General features: G+C 43.4%; 1 protein-coding gene across 1 annotated transcript in view; it reads left to right on the forward strand.

Annotated features, from left to right (window-relative positions):
- Positions 1-14,753, forward strand: part of shank3b (SH3 and multiple ankyrin repeat domains 3b) — a 67,488-nt gene extending 52,735 nt beyond the window's left edge. Inside the window, exons 23-29 of the mRNA XM_080754486.1 lie at positions 227-561; positions 1,589-1,835; positions 5,592-5,885; positions 7,477-7,987; positions 9,883-10,512; positions 11,256-11,285; positions 13,676-14,753. Of these exons, the coding sequence (XP_080610612.1) occupies positions 227-561; positions 1,589-1,835; positions 5,592-5,885; positions 7,477-7,987; positions 9,883-10,512; positions 11,256-11,285; positions 13,676-14,273 (2,645 nt within the window). The 3' untranslated portion in view covers positions 14,274-14,753. The remainder of the gene's footprint in view (positions 1-226; positions 562-1,588; positions 1,836-5,591; positions 5,886-7,476; positions 7,988-9,882; positions 10,513-11,255; positions 11,286-13,675) is intronic.
- Positions 14,754-20,326: the final 5,573 nt, after the last annotated feature.

Raw genomic sequence — 20,326 nt, forward strand, 5'->3', positions numbered from 1 at the left:
GGACGGAGATACACCTAAACCTAACCGTAACCCTAACCTCAGTAAAACTAACGCTGGTGAATGCTAACCTGGTTAAATGCTAACCTGCCGACGCTGGTGAATGCTAACCTGTCCTGGTGAATGTTAAACTGGTCGGACCAACGGTGCTTAACCCAGTTGCTTCTTTGATACACTCAGACTGAAAGACTTAAAAATAAAACACTCTCCTGTTATTTTGTGTCGTCAGGAACGCCAGACGACGACAGGATCGCCGCTCTGATCGGCGAGAACCGCTTTCCCAGGAGCTCCTCGCTGACGGACAGCTTCATCCCGCCGCCCCCTCAGACGGCGCCTCCCCCTCCTCCCTCCTCGTCCTCGTCCTCCTCCCTCTACAACCTCCTGGACTCCGGGCCTCCCCCCTCCTTCCTCCCCCCGCCTCCCCCCGCCAGAGGGGAGGCGCTGTGTCGCTCCAGCTTCAAGCCGGGGACGGAGCCCCGGCTCCACGAGCTGTGCGACTCGCCATCCCGGAGCCACGCCCACGCCGAGAGGCAGAGGAAGGCCAGGTCCATGATCATCCTGCAGGCACGTGCACACACGTTTCTCATTCATTCATAACCTTTATTAAAACTCTGAGTATAATTGAGGGTCAGGCAGGGGCGTCACAAGGGGGCAGAATACAAGACAAATTCAATATTCAAGAGACTAAAAGAGATTGATTAAAGCAGTTACAATCTAAAACAAAAGTATTTGAAACCATTGTCTTAGGGGAGCCTGCTGAATCTACTGGTCCAGGCGCATACCACTTAGGCATTGCCACATAGGCATTGATGCCTGACGGCGTCGCCGGTTCGATTCCTGATCCGGACGACCTTTGCCGCATGTCACTCCCTGTATTTCCCCCCATTTCCTGTCAGTTTACTGTCCTATCCAATAAAGGCATAAAGGCCCAAAAACAAATCTTTAAAAAAAAAAGAAACCATTGTCTTGAATTGACCTAAAGAGGGCAATGATCTGATTTTTAAAGACTTCTGGAGCTCTTCCAATCCAATGGAGCACTGACAGAGAATGCTTCCTTGCCTAGCTCTGTGTAAGCAAATGTAACTTTGAGCCTCAGGAAGTCGCTTGAGCGGGTCTGATAGGGACTAGTGTTCACATTCAACAGTGAACAAATATAAGTGGTGAACTTAGACATCAAAGGGGGCTTGACGAGTCCCTGTCCTCTTACCAGTCTGTATAGAAAGTGCCCTCTTCAGACCATGAATGCAGGTTTTACATTATGGTGAAAGAAATGCAAATGCGCCCATTTCCATGTCATAGGCTACCTGAAGGAAGCATTCAGGAAAATTGCCTTTTCCAAACTCTCCTGAACTTAAATGCAGCTGCAGCATCCTATATCTATGTTGAAAGAATAGCCCTCTCTGTGTATGCCCCACGCCATGTCGCATAATTGGCTTGATTACGCTTAGAAAATAGCCGACCTCCAAGCTCACAGCGCGTCGCAGTGTGACGCGTTGGGAGCTTTTTTCAATATTCTCACCAAAAAGTGCCCTTTTACAGATGCCAGCCCCTGCCTCTCTAACATTCTCTGCACGTCACTGTCGTCCTGCAGGACTCGCCGACGCCGCACGTGCCTGCGGAGACGCACAGCGCCCACGCGCCGCCCGCGCACACGTCAACCACGCACACCTCCACCCTGTCACTTCACCCCACCAGCCCCGCCCAGGGCCACTCCCCTCTGCTGCGCCGCAGAGGCCGACCAATAGAAAACCCCTACGCTAATGTGGGCCAGCAGGCCCCGCCCAGTAAGCCCCAGAGGAGGAAGTCACCGCTGCTCAAACAACATCCTGTGGAGGAAGGTAAGGAGCTAGATTATTATAGTTTCGCATGGTGGTGTGAAGCAGTGGTTCTCAACCTGTGGGTCGGGACCCCCAGGGGGGTCCTCAGGGTTACTATAGGGGGTCCTCCAAATCTTTGTGTGATAGACACTTTTTTTCTCCTTTTTTATATTAACCACTTGAACCCTAGTGTCCTTATTCTGAGAACTTTATCAAAAAATAGCAGATCTACAAGCTCACAACGCCTCGCGCTTGTAGATCGGCTATTTTTGGCAAAAAGGTTTGGTGTAGAAGGCAAAAGAGCAGACTAAGTACTGTACATAGTGAAAGGTCAACTTTATTAAGTATTGACGGTTCAAGTGGTAAATATCTGAAAACATAAATTGACATGAATTCAAAATACACTGATGATGAAACTATATGGAATCTCTGAAAAGGTTGTGGGGGTCCCTGCTTCAACTCTCTCTCAACTAAGGGGTCCTTGGCCTGAAAACGCTGAAGACCCCTGGTGTAAAGTAACTAAGTATGTTTACTTAAAGGGGAAGACCACCCATTTTCAATATTGAACCATGTCATTAATATACCTTAGACCGTGGTCATTGGTTCCTAAGGTAACCAACACAGTATAGAAGATTGAAAAAACTATTACTCAGGAGATGCCATTTAAACCTTTTTTTCTGACATAGTTCAATACTGAAAATGGGTGGTCTTCCCCTTTAAATACTGTACTTAGCACTATTTTGAGGTAATTGACAATTACAATTTCTTTTTTGTCTTCATAATGATGGAATTGTCACCACAGAGTTGTGTCTCTGTGAAGTTGCTGTAAAAAGGCGAACGGCCGCTAGATCTTAGTCCACCCCCCGGCTCAGAGCTGAGGTGAACTAGAAATAGATTTTCTATTTATTCTTTTCGCCTCTACGACCGAGTAATGGAAGGGAAAATGAATTACTGTAATAACCCGGAATTCTCCTTTTAAGATACTGGCTCTACTGTAATTTCACGTCAAGTTAGTATAAGACCTAATCATGTCTCACAGATCATGATGCTGTACAGGCTCTGACATCATACAATGTTATTGTCATTGTGACAGGTGAAACAATCTCCTTTCACTTCACATCACTCTGTCGTTTCATCACTGAGACGTCCACAGAGACACGTTGATACAGTGTTCTGTCACCATTCATTAATTCACTGATGTGTTTGTTAAGCTGCCGTTACACTCTATCGTACTCTCTATCTGGACAAAACCAGTGCTCAAGGTACTGTAGTCGAGGCACAGAGAAAGGCACAGAGAAAATGGCTGGGCACTGTGTCGAGCTAACTGACATTGTGGGAGCTAACAACAATGCAGAGCTGATGCTAGTTGGGACGGTGTGGATGGCAACCATTCAGGAGTCCAGAGTTGGTGTTGGCTAGTTCTCACCCTTGTATCGCAACGCACACTACAATATATCGAGTTGCAATTTTTTCTAAACATTGACTCTAATCCATGACTGAGGCCATGTAGAATAATATACTAGTAAGACGCCTCAGGGCGACGCGCCACGTTTTGCCATCTGGCCGGTGATGCTGTGAGAGCCCAAACATGCTTACTCAGTTATTTGTTAAGTGAAAGTCCTATGACGTCTGACATCATACATACAATCCCTTTTATGCCCATACATGGAGACATCCCTGTCTGTAAAACCAGACACACAGATATGGGCTGTTTTGGCCATCTGTCTTGGCCATATATGGATTCTGTTAGTGTGGTATGTGGCCTCCATATATGGGCATTCCCATATGAAGTCCTGTTAGATATGGACTTAATATTGATGACATCAGGGAAACTTTAGGTGCCAATCTTAGCCAATCACAATGGAGTATGAAAGATTGGTCACATTCGTCTTGATCAAGTGATATTTGGATTTCGGCCTGGCGGAGGTGGCATTTTGTTGCTGTCTGTAGAAACCTTGTATCGCCACATTTCAAGTTTGTATGTTTTTTTTCCCGTTGTACATAGTATCACATAAAAGTAGCAAAAAAGTGTGGGTTTTATACACCAATTTGAAGTATTAAGGGCTTGTGGCTAAATGATATTAACTGCATAGGATCCATTATTTAGAACACGTGTTCTTTTTCTTTTAATTTCCTGAAAAGTAACCGTTTTGCTCATGCAAGTTTTCTTCCCGACAGCAACAATTTGCTGCTTGAGAGCTACTATATTCAGCTCTGTGCTCCCTCGGGTCAGCTGTGTAGGGGCTTGTCTTTGCATGTTTAGTGGATGTCAGGACAGTGGCATCGATAGTAACGACTGCTGGCATTTGCTGATGATGAGAAATAAGGCAATCACACATAATGATTGCGGCAGCTGTGAAATGTAACAGAATGAATGCAGTGGATACACTTGTTCTCGCAATGAAAACCACAAACACAGCACAGCACAAATTTGCCTTAAACCGAAACAGAATAGGCTACGTTAGCAGCATTGAGTCCTCGCTGATCTGTTTGTCCAAGCGAAATAAACATATAATTGTGTTATTAAAGCTGAAGCATAGTCAGGCATAGCTGTCATTGCGGCCGCAGGTCGCAGTTTAGTATGAGAAACGGCACATTATGTCCGTCCCTCCCTCCCTCCCTCCCTCCGTCCGTCCGTCCGTCCGTCCGTCCGTCCGTCTGTCCGTCCGTGTACGCTTTTTTACGGTCTATGGGTTTTCTGCTCTGACATCACTGTGATGTCAGGGGAACCACACTAACAGAATCCCTTTTATGCCCATATATGGAGATCCCTGATGTCATCAATATTAAGCCCATATCTAACAGGACTTCATATGGGAATGCCCAAATATGGAGCCCACATTGGCCACTTACCACACTAACAGAATCCATATATGGCCAAGACAGCCCATATCTGTGTGGCTGGTTCTACAGACAGGTATCTCCATATATGGGTATAAAAGGGATTGTATGTACAATGGACCAATCCTGCAAACTTTGAAAGACAATGTTAGCCAATTAAGATGGAATATGAAATATCGGACAGATCCGTCTTGATCACATGACTATAGAGATATTGTGTAGTGATTTGCATGGTTTTTGGATAAAATCTCAAGGAATAATAGGAAAGAAATGTGTTTTACATACGTGGGCCTCCTGGTGGTGCTATAAAAGGCAGACATGAAAAATGCAGGGCAAAGGTTTTTCCTGGGCCTCTAGGGAGTGCACATACAAAGTTGTACACTGATCAGTGGAGTTATAGGTAAAAACATCGGCCTGTTATAGCGCCACCAGGAGGCTGATTAGATTTTTTTAAGTGGCATTTATTCCTCTGCCTATTGGGAATGTGCATGCACAATTTCACAAATTCGCACACATTTCAGGCATTTTATTCAAAACGGACCAATCCTGCAAACTTTGGAGGCCAGTTTTAGCCAATCAGGATGGAAGATCCATGTCCATCACATGACTGTAGAGATACTGTCTAGTGTCTACTGATTTGCATGATGTACTGGCCAAAAGTTAGTTTTGCAAAAATCAGCCTCCTGGTGGCGCTAGAACAGGCCCATGTGAGGCAGAGTTCTGAATTGGCATCCAGGGAGTGTGTGTGTGCACAGTTTGGCAGCGACCGGGCCAACAGTGCCGGAGATTAGCTGGTAACGGGCGGACGGACGCACAGATTGAAACGCAATAGATGCGCCTTATCTGAAACAAACCACGGCACGGTTCAATGTTCAACGTTCACTTAGTTCGTCAAAAAGAACCATCTGACTCCTTTTTTTCCTTTCTGGTTTTTAGGGAGCGGTTCCAAAGAACAAGAAGGCGGGTCCACTGCGGGCGGGGACAGCAGCCCCAGCAGGGCGGAGCTGTACCAGCAGCAGGTGCTTTCGGAGCGCGCCCGGGTCCAGGGCCGTCGCTCCTCACTCTTCCTTTCTGTGGAGGGGGCGGGGTCAGATAACCATGCACCGCCCCCCCTCCTTACCCTGAGTCATTCCATGGACGACCTGGGCGAGCTCCCGCCCCCTGCTGCCGTGCTGTCCCCCTCCCCCACCCCGCACACCTTCCTCCACCCACTGACTGGAAAACCTCTGGGTACGCATGACAAACCTTTTCATGTCAAGGACAACCCAAATTAATATGTATTGACCCAAATGTTTTGCCTGACACTCTTTTAATTTCGTTTCACTCCATTATTCAAAACAGTGGTTCTCAGCCTTTTCAGGCCGCGACCCCCAAAATAATCATATTTTAACTGGAGACCCCCCTTCACCCTGACGAGCACTAAGAGTTGAGGCATTACATTTTGTATAGCATGGTTCTATTTTAAAAATAACAGATCTACATGCTCACAACGTGAGGCGTTGTGAGCATGTAGATCGGCTATTTTCACAATTTCTGCCTCTAATATTTGACAATTTGTTTAATTGTTTAATTTGCCTTTTTAGAGGTATTAAAAGGTCCTTAAATTGTCACTTTAGAAATGTGAAGATACCCTCTATACACTTAAACTTTATGTTGGTTTGTTTACTGTTCAGAGAGAAAACAATGTTGCACATTATGTTAATCATCTGGGGACCCCCCCAAAATAATTAGGAGTCCCCCCTGGGGGTCACGCCCACAGGTTGAGAACCACAGATTTAAACGTTTTTTTTTTTTTTATCGGCGTGGCTAGCGATTCAGGGGCTGGAGCCAAGATACCACATTTTTCACATTTCTTCAATAATTATTTTTAAATCACGGATTTACAAGCTCACACAATGCATCACAAATTCACAATGTGTCGCATTGGGACGCATTGGGAGCTTGTACATCTGCTATTTTCAAATAGCCGATGTAGATTTAAAGTGGTTAAAATGAATGGGGGAATGCGATACACATTATTAAGTACGGATTAAGGCACTTTATAAATGCACCATTTACCATTTAATTAATCTACACATTGGTAGGTTTAGGCTGCCAGTGCCACCCTATGGTAGCATACTGTAATTGTTTCAAGCCAGCCTATCTGGAAGAGATAGGCTGGCTTGAAACAATTACAGTATGCTAGCTTGCAATGAATGGTACAAGAAAAACTGTCAGTAATTCCACTTTCTAAAAGTTGTGAAGAGGAATATACATTTTAGAAATTTCCATTCATGCTAATCAACCAGCTACTGTACTTAGGTTAGCAGGCTATGGGATTTTCTGGAATTATAGATTTAACTTTATTCCATGTGCATTTACTTGAGTAGCGCAAAACACCAGCATGGCAGTGTTACTGCATGGTGAAATTGGTGACCGGATGAAATATGTGTCCATCTAGTGGATTTGACATGAAGTCTGGAAGTCATGTCAATTAAATGTAAATCACTGCTGTTTGTTTATTAACAGAGTTAAACCTAGTGGTATTCAGGCCATGTATTGCAAGTGAGCGTTGCGTGAAGTCCACAAGATGGTCACATATGTTGATGACAGGTCACTAATTTCACCGGAACACAGGCATTCTGGAGGATGGAGGAGGCAGAAGTATTAGTATTGGAATTTGGCTATAGAGATTCCTGGAATATATAGATAAATCGATATCGCTTATTATTGTTGAAGTCCATTCTACTACATCCTACTACTGGATTGCCAAATATAAACACCTCCCTTCTTTTCCTTTCTCCTCTTCTCTTCTCTGTGTCTCTTGTTCCCTCCTTCTCAGATCCCTCCTCACCTCTCGCCTTGGCTCTTGCTGCGCGAGAGCGAGCGCTCACGGCCCGGACGCCAAGCCCCGAGCCCCGCTCCGCCAAGTCCGCGTCCGCCTCGCCCACCCCGCTGGTCAGCCCCGACAGCAGGCACAAACGCACCCCCGTCCCCACCCCTCAGGGAAGCCCCGAGCCGCGGTCCAAGCGCTCCCCCACGCCCCAGACGAGCCCCGAGCAGCGCGGCAAGCGCACCACCCCCCAGACCAGCCCCGAGCTTAGGCACAAACGTGTGACTCCGCCCCTGTTCCCCGACGGACAGGTGGTGGAGCGCCCGGAGACGGAGGGGGGCGCGACGTCGTCGACCGCGCCCTCCCCCGAACGCTGGAGACCCGCCCCTCTGCCAGCCCTGGCCAATGAGACTGGCCAATCTGCTCTGATTGACAGGCGACGGAGCCTGACGATCGGCAGCTCGGAGGAGGAGAGCGGGGCCTACACGGTGACCCTCCCCCCGGCGCTGCTGTCGTCCAGGTCAGTGGTTTTCAACCTATTTCATATCAAGGTTCACACGCACGCGCTCGCGCACGCACACACAAACACATTAATGTTATCCACTCAACACCATCGCCTCGCGCAAAAAAAAAAAAAGAAAAAAACACACTTCAATATGGAAGTTGTGTCCCATTTTGATGATAATATGAGTTCACTTTGACAGTTGTTTCATGTCCATCCATGGATCTGTTCAACTCTCTGACTTTTCCCCTCTCTCGACTGCTAAACTAGTCAACACTGCTGCTGCGTCTGCTTCTCATGATGCCTGATTCATGATTAGTCGTATGACTGTACTGTAGCGCGCAGAACATATAGATCTCCAAGACCACAACGTGTCCGTCCACGCCCCGTTATAGGGCTTGTAGATCAGGATTTTGTATGGGCGAGTACTTTGTCTTTGACTTGCAAGAGCAAAGCGAGACCTGTCCTGTATCCTATGTGACTGGTAGCGTTTATTTCTGCCTTTTCTGTTTGATATAAAACAAACCCGCTCCAGTCCACACCCGTTGACTTTTCAATGGACGGACAGACGGTAGGAAAGGTGTGTCTGTGTGTGTGTGTGTGTGTGTGTGTGTGTGTGTGTGTGTGTGTGTGTGTGTGTGTGTGTGTGTGTGTGTGTGTGTGTGTGTGTGTGTGTGTCTGTGAGCGGGAGAGTGAAAGAGAGAGAGAGATCTGTCGCTCAGACATGGTCAGACTCAGAACAGCGGCTGTCGCCACCAACAGTCCCCGTGTCTTGCGTCCGAACAGCGGCTGTCATTCTCTCCGCCCCCCGCTGCTGTTCCATATCAGCAGCGATCCAGAAAAATATCAAACTTTTTTTAAAAGAGTCGGGCTAGCCCTGATCGTCCTGCGAGCAACTGGGCAGGATTCAGATAGGATCTGTGAACCCTCACACTAAACCACATTTAGGACTGAGAATCGCCCCCGTTTCAGACGCAGCCAGCCAGATACTCGGGAGGGTCGTTAAATCCCCGATTATCGGCTAGTGTGCAGCCAGCTTTAGAATATTTTGTTATCGTCGGATAAGATTTTGTCCACAATTCCATGCTTTGTTGATGTGTTAGGAGAGATAACAGGCACACGTTGATCAAAATAACAATTTTTCTACATTCTCTAATTGTGTAGTAGACTTCTTGTAAATTAAAGGGATATTCCGCTTTCAAAAAAACTTTTTGTCATTGTATGGTCTAATCAGGCTTGTATGAACACCCTGAACAGTTTTTAATTTTCTTCATTCAGTATTTAGATATTTGATGTAAATGTTATCTGGCCCTCCAGGCTCAGGGCCTCTCCCCACACACACTCATTGTAACTTCAAAATCCATTTTAACCATGATAGATTCATTAAAAACACCCATTATTTTTTCTGGTGACTCATACTACCCTCCTAATACGTGAGCAGGCCGTGTTTTTTTTCCATAACGTTTTTCACTTATTTTTAATAATTCTTTGCGAAAATGGGAAAAATTAAATACAATATTAATATATACAAAATAAATGAAAAACGTTATGGAAAAAACACAGTATTAAAAAAAACACAGTCCATTTGGTCACCAACTCTCCATCATTTAGGTGAAGACCACCTGGAATCCCTTCAAGGACCACTGGTGGTCCCAGGACCACTGGTTGAAAACCACTGGTCCAGGTGATAAAAAATGCTGAGTCAGACTGTTTTAGGAATTTGTTAAAGGAGTAGTTCACCCCCAAAATGACTTTATTTCTATTGATTACTCACGCCAAGGAGACTTGAGTTCAATAATATTTTTTTGTATTTGTCGCATTTCTAAGACACAATTTTGATTATAGTAAATTTACCCCCATTGATTCCGGATGTGAGCATGCATTATGAATAAAATGTACTGACTTACTTACAGTGACGAGGAGACGAGGGAGGAGCTTCGGCGGATCGGCCTGGTGTCTCCGCCCCTGCCCTTCGCCTCGCCCCCGCCCTCCCTCACCCTATTGCCGCGCCGACAGGGCGGCGAGGGGGGAGGGGAGGGAGTGGAGGACGTAGGCTCCTCCCCCTCCTCCCTGCCGCCCTCCATCACCCTGGCGCCGCCCAACGGCCCGCCCCCCACCTCGCCGCCCGCGCAGCAGCAGGCCCCCCCCACCTCCCCGTCGGTCCTCAAGCCCCGCCTCCGCTCGCCGATTGGACGAGGCCGCTCGTCGCTCAGAGACCCCCTGCTGAAGCAGTCGTCGGACAGCGAGCTCCTCCCCTCGTCCTCATCCTCGGGCTCCGCCTCCTGCTCGGCCTCCCAGCAGCATCAGCCCCGCTATCTGTTCCAGAGGAGGTCCAAGCTGTGGGGCGAGGAGCCGGGGGAGGACGGGGGAGGTTCCGGCCAGGGGACGACGACGGGCTCGGCTCTGGATCTGACCGGCGGCAGGGCGGGCTCCGGTCTGGAGCTGGCCAATCGGCTACAGCTGCTGAACAAGGACAGTCACTCTCTCGGGGAGGAGCCCAGCCCTCTGGACCCGGGTCGTAGGTCACCGGTGGGTGGATCCAGGTACACGGAAACTATAATGATACTACAAATCAATACTAACAAATACTACAAGCTACAGCAGGGGTCTTCAACGTTTTCAGGCCAAGGACCCCTTAGTAGAGAGAGAGAGAGATGAAGCAGGGACCCTCACAACCTTTCCATAGATTCCATATAGTTTCATCGTTTGACAGCACAATCATCAGTGTATTTTGGATTCTTGTCAATTTGTCTTTTCAGATATTTAACCACTTGAACCGTCAATACATAATAAACTTGACCTTTCACTCTGTACTTAGTCTGCTCTTTTTCTCCTCTACATAGTTATATATATAGCTGCTGCGAGGTGTTGTGAGCTTGTAGATCTGCTATTTTTGGCTACAGTTGTCATAATATGGACACTAGGGTACAAGTGGTTAATATAAAAAGGATTGGAAGATTTGGAGGACCCCCTGTAGTAACTCTGAAGACCCCCTAGGGGTCCCGGACCCCCTGTTGAAGACCCCTGAGCTACAGCTATAATGCTACCAAAATACAAAGTACAAACAAATCCTGGCCATGGGAGATATTTCACTTATTATTAGCTTCCTTCTGGCATTGCTGCTTGTAACCACTGCACATGCCTTAGTTATAGTTAGTTAGTTAAGGCGAGGTCGCTTATCGCCCTTAGGCGTCTTACTTTGGTTATGTTGTATTCACATGTGTGCGTGCGTTGGGTGTGTTTGTATTGTTTGGTAACAGTTTGTATGTCCTTTTTGTCATTGTAGGAGTGTGGGTGACAGTGGAGAGAGTAAATCGTAGGTTTTGACTCCTGGGTAAACATTCCTGATTTTAACTAATAAATTACTAGCAGTTATTAACTAACCTAACATTATGACTTCATCTCAACTGCCTCCTAACTTACAGAAAACTAACAGAAAACATATTTAAACAACCCTGCATCATAACAGGTGTGATGTGATCTCCGATTGGACATCCATAGTCAGTTCAATCCTGTGGTTTTTGAAAGTGTTGCCGTGGCCTGGCACGAATGAATGAGGGCCTGTCCGATCCTCATAAAATCTGTTAGTTAACTGTCAAAGGTCTAGAGTAGACCCCTCACTGCCTCGCAGTGCGCCACTGTCCCACCCAACCACTAAATAGTAGTAGGTTGTCAAGGACGACATTTTGGCGATATGTACAGTAGGACCTACGTAAGTACGTATATCGTTGGAGTTTTAGAATTTGAAACGAAAAGTGTGTATGCATTTTCAAAAACTTGTTCTTTGTGTGTATGCATTTTCAAAGCCAGTTCCAATCATTCTTACCACCTGAACTTAACCATACTAACTGTGCCTAACCTTAAATTAATGAAAGTATATTTCACTAGTGAGAATCAAACCAAGAAACCTTTTGTTATAAACCATTGAGGCTACCACTACACCATGAAACCCACTGCATGATTGACTTCTATAGCTAAACTGATTTTTGTTTTATTGCCAGAGGCATTATGTTTTTGTATGTCCGTCCTTCTGTACTTATGTACTGTATGTGCAGGTATGTCCGTCGACTCCGTCCATATGTCTGTGCATACCTTGAAGGAATTTCATCACATTTGACACAAATGTCTCAAGATTTAACTGGTTAGAAGTAGCTGGTCAAAAGTTGATGTCACTGTAACCTCATTGGTTTTGAACTTGATATATCTTGACGTCTCGAGGGAATTTCTCAACATTCTGAACCAATATCCACTTGGACGTCAAGGATGGATTTATTAGCTGGCAGTCAAAGTTCAAGGTCACTGTGTCCTCTCAAAACACATGAATTAAATTCCTTCAAAGTCTTCATTCACTACACTACATATTATGATTCTAGACAGACATGGATGTAAAAACTGCCTGGCAGAAGCATACGATGCAATGTGGTATTTCTAGTTTATTTACTCAGTTTACATTTCTAAAATTGATTGACAACATAAAAAATATATAATATACAATTTACTGTGTATTATAATAAATATAATAATATGAAACCAGTACCATATAGTCATATCAGTGCAAAATCATTGCACAATACACAAAGAAAATGTCTAATTCCATTCCAGCTCCAAAAGACACTGTTGAGCTGTCCTATTGGTAATTCAGCTCAGTGAGATTGGGAGATCGGGGTTCTATTCCCCATCCAGGTCATACCAAACACTACAAAATAGGACCTGACACCTCCCTGCTTGCAGTGTTGATGTCGTCGACTAAAACTATGACTAAAAATGGTTGTCGGCTGCGTTTTTTTCACTGACGAAAACTAAATAAAAACGAAATAAAAACTAAGCTGTGATGACTAAAACTAAGACTAAATATATTGTCAACAAAATAACAACTAGACTAAAACCTTAGGGAGGGACTAGTGGAGAAGAGAATAATTTTATATTTGGTTGCTCTCAGGTTTTGCATGCTGAAAATAGCAGATCTACAAGCTCACAACGCGTCGCAGAGCGACGCTATTTTCAGCACACAACCAAGTGTAAAATCAGTCATTACGATGCCATCAAGGCCTGCCAAAATACATTTCAGTTGACTAAATCAACTGTAGATTTAGTTGACTAAAATTAGACTAAAACTAATACTTTTCAGGTGACTAAATTATGACTAAAACTAAAAGACATTAACATTCAAAAGACTATGACTAAAACGTAATCAAAATTTGCTGTCAAAAACAACACTGCCTGCTTGACATCAGTCCCATACTAGCATAATGTTTAGTGTTTTGTGTACAGATTTTTTTCCCACAGGTTTCTTTCCTTGTTTTGTCTTTCAAACTTTTATTGAGAATGGAGCGTAGTTTTGCAGATACTCACAAATGGCAAGAAATCACTCCATTCTCATTGAAAAGCAGAATCCACCTTCATAGGTAGATTTAAGCTTCAAAGTCAGAGGTCATAAATATAGCAAAAATTGCTGATCTACAAGCTCAATGTTCTGCTACAAAATCAGGAGATAGGCCCTATGGGCCAAATGGCTTGGAAAGGCTTAGCATTACTATTGTCAATTAATGGACCCCCTCTAAAATCGTCCTTGATATCAGTCTCAAAACTCCCATATGGGGCTGGCTCTAGTTGGTTAATTATTAGTTAGAAAGTCAGTGAAGTATTATATAAATATTATAATTAGTAGTTCATTAAGTAGTTAACTGTGTGTGATTAATCTTCCAGGCTGTTCTCCAGTCTTGGAGAGCTACACACCATCTCCCAGAGAGGGTACACCAGCTACACTGTCAGACCGGGATGTCGTTATCCAGTCACCCGCCGAAGCCCCTCCCCTTCCCCTTCACCCTGCATCGATAGGCCCATGGGACTGGGCTCCTCACCCTCCTCGCATTGCTCCGACAGGTCACAGCTGAGCCACGGGCGTGGCCTGACCATGCAGAAGTCGTCCAGCCTCAGCCTGCCGCCGGAGCCCAAGGAGGTGCGCTTCGTCATGAGGAGCGCCAGTGCCCGGACGCGCTCCCGCTCACCCTCCCCCTCGCCCCACGCCTCCCCCTGTCCCTCCCCCGTGCTGGGGGGTCCCCTGCTGGCGCTGCGGCCCTTCAGACAGCGGCCTCTGAACCTGTGGAGCAAGTATGACGTGGGCGACTGGCTGGAGAGCGTGGGGCTGGCGGAGCACCGTCAGCGCTTCCAGGAGCACGAGATCGAGGGGTCGCACCTGCCGGCTCTCACCAAAGACGACTACACGGAGCTGGGCGTCACCCGGCTGGGACACCGCATCAACATCGAGCGCGCTCTGAGACAGCTGTTGGACGGCTCCGCCTGACCCATGCACTCGCCACCGACATCCCAACGCCTGACCTCGCAAAGCCCCGATTCCTACTCCGTCGCACGACGGCGTCACATGCCGGAAATAGCCCATCTACAAGGTCTGCTTTTTTCAAAAGAATCTCGAAAAGAAGTGAGAAAAATGTGGACTGTTTTTTAAACTACGCAAATCTTTTATGGGTCCCTGGCACAAGATATTTTACTTTTACTTTCTCAAACTTTTTCATGTCAAGGCCCTCGAGATAATAAATAGTCTTGATTGTCCCCACAGGGATATTTGTCTTAACAGTCTTGTTCAACAGAAAAACAATCAAGGTATTTAGAGGCCGACCCCCATCAAAAACATTCCACATTTTTCACATTTCTTTTAAAGATTTTTGACAATAGCGAACCTACAAACTCTCGACGTGAGCTTGTAGGTATTGCTATTTTCGATGCACGACAGCGTTGTGTGTCAGAGTATAAGTTAGGCTTAACTTCTGACCTCTCAACCTCTGACCATTATAGAATCCGAGGCAGTAGAATATACTTTGTATATTAATGAATGAATTCACTTTGTATCTTTTTATTGACAAATAGAGCCTAATTAACTTTGAATGGGCACAGTATTGTCCAATCAGCTTTGATCAACTTGCTGTTGTAACCAGGAGATGATGAGGAGCAGCATGAAAGTATGCTAAAGAGCCAATTATTCATGAACCGCAGATAATTACACAATTACTACTTTCTGATTGATAGAATGATTATTTTAATATGCACCATTATGCGTCCCCTGCTGGATGAAAACGGCAAGGAGGGCGTCAGTATGGCTTATGAAATAACGGACAGAAGGAGATCTTTGGAAAACACAATGAATAATATGTTGTTTTCTCAATGTACAAAAAACAACAACATCATTGACTAGTTCTTCTGTTACGTATTATAGTTTCTATGAATTCACCGACGTGTCAGCCCGATGAAGCCATGTAGCTCCAACATGTTGTTTAGCATTGAGAGGACACTGTTTATAGGGTTCTCCACAGCAAGTACGATAACTATAACCATAAGCATACATTATGTCGCTTCAAAATATCCTTCAAGCGGATGGCGGAGTCATCACAACGATAACAACGCCGATATCGTTGGGATCACTTTCAGAGCGAGTTGATTGAAATTGTTGACAGCCAATCAAAAATCTATCCGAATTTACAGGGCTATCATATTCCAAATATGTTCAACATGTTTACTGAATAATCGTTATGGTTTTTGTACTTGGTGTTGACGGCCCTTATAGCATACAGTAGTTTTCTCCTAGATTGGTGTGCTGATCATTTGTCTGGGCTGCGATCTTTAATTATGAGGAAAGCTGTTCTCACCATGACAACAGCAGCGTTCCCCCCCCCCCCCCCTCTCTCTTTAGAACCATTTTTCTAATCTCTCCTGAAAGATTTGACTCTGATTACTCTAAGCTTCTAAAGTCAAAACAATGTGATGAATTTCTGTTTATAGCTTGCTGGTGATTTGTGAATTCGGTATGATTTGACAATGAATTGGATTCACTCAAAGGTCGTTTTGCTAGATGTTTTGGAATTCGTATGATTTGCCACTGATTTTGAATTCAAGATGATTTGTCAATGATGACTTTGTTGTGATTGGCTGATTTCTGTTTGATGTGTCTGTTTCAGGGAGAGCTTTTAAAGTGACATTTCACCAAAAACACATTTGATGTGCTCTGCCCATGAACTAAGTCTTACATACTCCAGAAACAGGTATGACACCTTCTGAAAACCTTGAAAGTATAGTCTATAAAGCAACACGTTTTTTTAATTTGAAACCAGGTCAATTTGTCACCACAATTAAAGGCATGAATGAGGCATCAACTATAATATAGTTGATGTCAAAACTATTCATATCATGAATTGTTCGATGCAAAATACTCGCAGACAATTTTCGGATAATTTATTTGTCACGCTCCAAGTGTGTAAAGTCTTTAACCTAAATATTACAACATAATAAAGAATTTTAACACTGTAGACTGTACATACAGTAGATCACACATAAAATGAACTCCAAAATATAATTAGTAAAGCTAATAGAAACCATATAGAATACAGATTGTATTCTTTTTTTTACAGATTGTATTCTATATGATTGTAAATTGACAATAGATATGGCATATAATGAACTACAGACTGGAGCAAAATCCTTCTTGGAGAATCAGTCCCCATGGAAGGTAAGACAAAAATAAATAAATGGATTTTGGGTGAAATGTCGCTTTCACCGCTCCGGGTTCTAACCTGTGTATTGAGGGCTGATGGGAGAAGGTGCTAATTCTCTTAAGCCATCTGTACAGAAATGACCTTATAGGTACCCTTAACTATAACCTTTTATATCTACAGTACCTTGCACTTAAGACCTAAGATTAAAGGACCGTACCGGTATAAATACTTGTCTGTTCTCCAGCCATATATTTAACATAAATATAGACCATTTCCCCACTAATAGCTTAATTTAATTTTAGCTTACGTTTTCTCCATAATCAAAATGTTACCGACATAACCTGCATGACAGAGTGCTGTTAATAAGTCATGGACATTTGAATGAAGAAAAATGCCTTAAAAGACAACTGACAAAACTGGACAATGTTTATGACCTATGCTTGTGCTTTTAAAAAAAATACTTAAGTATTCAAAAGTACATTTTCTTTTTAATATAAAGGTATTTTTGTATTAAAAGTAAAAAAAAAACGTTCCAAACAAATTCAAAACATTTGAATTATTCAGAAATATTGATAATAGCTGATATATGTCGCAGTAAAAAAACGAAAAGAAAAAAAAACTAAACAAAAGAAACTAGTAAAGTACATATATATATTCACAACTATATTCACAACTATTACTTACTGCAACAGTGAGTCATATGGGCTAAACATGCCAGACCACCGGTATGGTTCTTTATCTTATCTTAACTATAACCTTATATATACCTTACATTTAAAACCTAAGGTTAATACCATGACCTTAACTCTCAACATTACTAACATACTTCATACGTAATGCTTGGTTATTCCTACAGTATCTGCATACATATTATTTTCTCTAAACTCTGATTGATTCAATCATAGCCCTGTGAACTTCCTAATAACTACAAGCAGGCCATCAATGGAGTCTCTCCTCTCTGCCATATACAATACAATCAGCCATAGTTCCTAAAAAATGCTCCCTACACCTGTACCTGTATAGGAAGCTTTGCTGCAAATGAGACAGAGCCGGTCTCCTCTGAGCCATAAGGAAGTGTCACTGGTGAAGTTCTGTTAACAATTAACATTATCATCGCTGTCGGGGGATAATCCAAAACTGTTACTTGTCAAGAAATGGAGGGAAAAAAGCTGCTTTCCAATCGATCCGGTGTAGTTATTTGGTCACACGCTCTTGTACTTTTCATTGGTTCAATATTTATAAAACCAACAGACACGTACACAACTTTCAAAACATTTCTAAACTGTTTTCTAATGCCGATCTACAGTACAAGATTTTAGATTGTCTATTTTCACTACTTTTGCACAATATTTGTACGAAGAAGTGGGGCATTCATTTATGGGGGAAAACAACATAAAACGTTGAACTATGGAGAATGAAGATACAAGGTTTCTGCCCGACAGCAGCGTTATGTTGATGGATCTAGCCTCCACCATGGATGCTGTCATTGGTTTATAGCAGGGCTGGGCAACCACCTCTTTTCATATACTGTACCTGCTGTTCATATTGGGCTATTGAGTTGATCAAAAACAACAATCATTGTTTGATGTTCATCAATCTTTTCTCCCCATATCATTTATCTTTCCATTATTATTCGTATTAAATTATTGACTCATTCTTTGTTACGTTTTATTGTTACATTATTGTCTTAATCCATTCGTGTTATTCTAATTAGCAACCTATAATTACACGTAAAAGCAATGGTGGTTTTCATTGTCTGTTACTGCTGGGTGATCACGCCAGCCTTGGAAGTGATCATTATGCCTGAAAAGGTTGTTGCCCACCCCTCGTTTATAGAATGTCTTGATTAACTGGATAATGGGTTCATAAAGACAGATGAACTGAAAGTTCATATAAGATTATGTGAATCCTACTTTATTCCAGCACAGTCTAGTCTAGCCTTAACTCAGTCTGTCTCTTACCCAACCCTTACTCATTTATAACCCTGTCAAACCCTAACGTTGTTATAGTTTGGTTCTGGGTAACCACTGTAACCTCCAGGAGAGACTGGATGGAAGACAACACAACCACAGACCCTGAATCAGATGCCCATTCTTGTTTTTGATCACCTGGTCACCTTGATTATGACCGACCGAAGTGATTCACCGATTCACTGTGATTCACCGAAGTGAATCATGTCGTCAGGGTAACCTGCTGATCATTCCAACCAAGTTTCATGGAAATTTGGGCATCTGTTCCTGAGTTATTTTGATCAATGATGCACAGAGACAGGCCTGATTACAATACTCCGTCATGCGTTCTCTGTGGGTAGTACAATCAACATCCACGATGAAACAGACTTCACTCCGGTTATGACAGTAGCTGGTGCAGCTTTTGCTAATGCTACCCACGCTGAGCAGTGACAGTTAAAATAATCTGACTTCAATACATTTACACAGCACAGCAACTTAGATAAACAACACATCATCAGTTCTCAAGTAAGTTCAGGTAGTCATGATGTACTTTAGGGACGTATTGATTGATATTGTCACCATATCAACTTCATGACTACCATTTTATGAGTGCACTAACTGAACTAACATGACAGGCAGGGGGAAGCCATCACCATGGGAAGGGCGAGTAAATGCCACTCACTGAATGGCAATGGATTTGTTATCTCTCTTCAAGGTCTGTGATTGGATGAAATATTTCTCCTAAAGGCCTGATAGTATTACTGGACAGTTGTTATTATTATTAATATTATCATTATTATTATTATCTTCCTGGTTTACCTCCATGGAGAGGTGAAGTGTTGGTGTCATCTGGTATAAAGCTAGTATCTAGGACAGTTGTTCCTAACCAGGGGCACCAATGATCACAGGGAGGCCTATTTTAGTAGGAACGTTTATACCAGATGTGACACTGACTTCATCTCCTCATGTGGGTTCTGGAGTGAGTGCTGTGTAGAGGTCTTCACGGGTCCAAAACGTTGGACCCATTCCAGTTAGGCTACCGACAAAGGTGTACAAATTAAAGCTGTATAGCCTATATTAGGCTAATTAATTCAACACTGAATATGCAAGAACAAACAGTGTTTTTGGATGTAATTCCAACACAGAAACATAGGTTTAACGTAGGTCAAATACGTCTAATTTTAAGCTGAACTCTCGCTTACCCGAGACTGGCAATTATATAATAGACCCCTAACATACACGTGAGACAAGTCAAGATTTTAAACCCGGATCCGCTCGGGTCTCGGGTATTCGGGTGGACCCATGAAGACCTCTGGTGCTGTGTGTAGATGTAGTTCATGGAGTGAGTGAAGTGTAGAGTTGTAGTTCTTCTGGAGTGAGTGCTGTGTGTAGTTGGAGTTTTTTCTAAGTCCAGTCAGAGCTCAGAGAAATACTTTAGGCTTTCTAACAAACTGTCGTTCTGAAATCAGTTATGATTTCTAAATAAAAGATTACGTTTACTACAGAAAAACGCGTCTGGACTGTCTGTGACACACTAGCACTAGCACATACAAGACCTGTAACATTTGAACTTTTGACGTAAAAGAGAAAAGAGTTTGTCCTGATTCTGTTGTGAACTGTAACGCAACAGCACAGAATGAAGTGGGCAGCACTTGGTTCATCTTCATTCTGAACACGATTCAAAAATGTTGAAAATAAATGGCCAATCTACAAGTTCATAATCTTGTAGATTGGTTATTTATTTTGTTGTGAAAATCTTCACCTACCGTATAGTTTTAGTAATAATAAAATACTAATAGCAAATGCTATTACATGTTATATTGTACATGTTATTAGTCTATATTATAATAGTTTATCATTAGTATTAACTAATAATATACATAATTTGTTTGGAAACAAGA

Source organism: Nannobrachium achirus, assembly GCF_963921795.1.
Source record: "Nannobrachium achirus genome assembly, chromosome: 23".
Taxonomy (NCBI): domain Eukaryota; kingdom Metazoa; phylum Chordata; class Actinopteri; order Myctophiformes; family Myctophidae; genus Nannobrachium; species Nannobrachium achirus.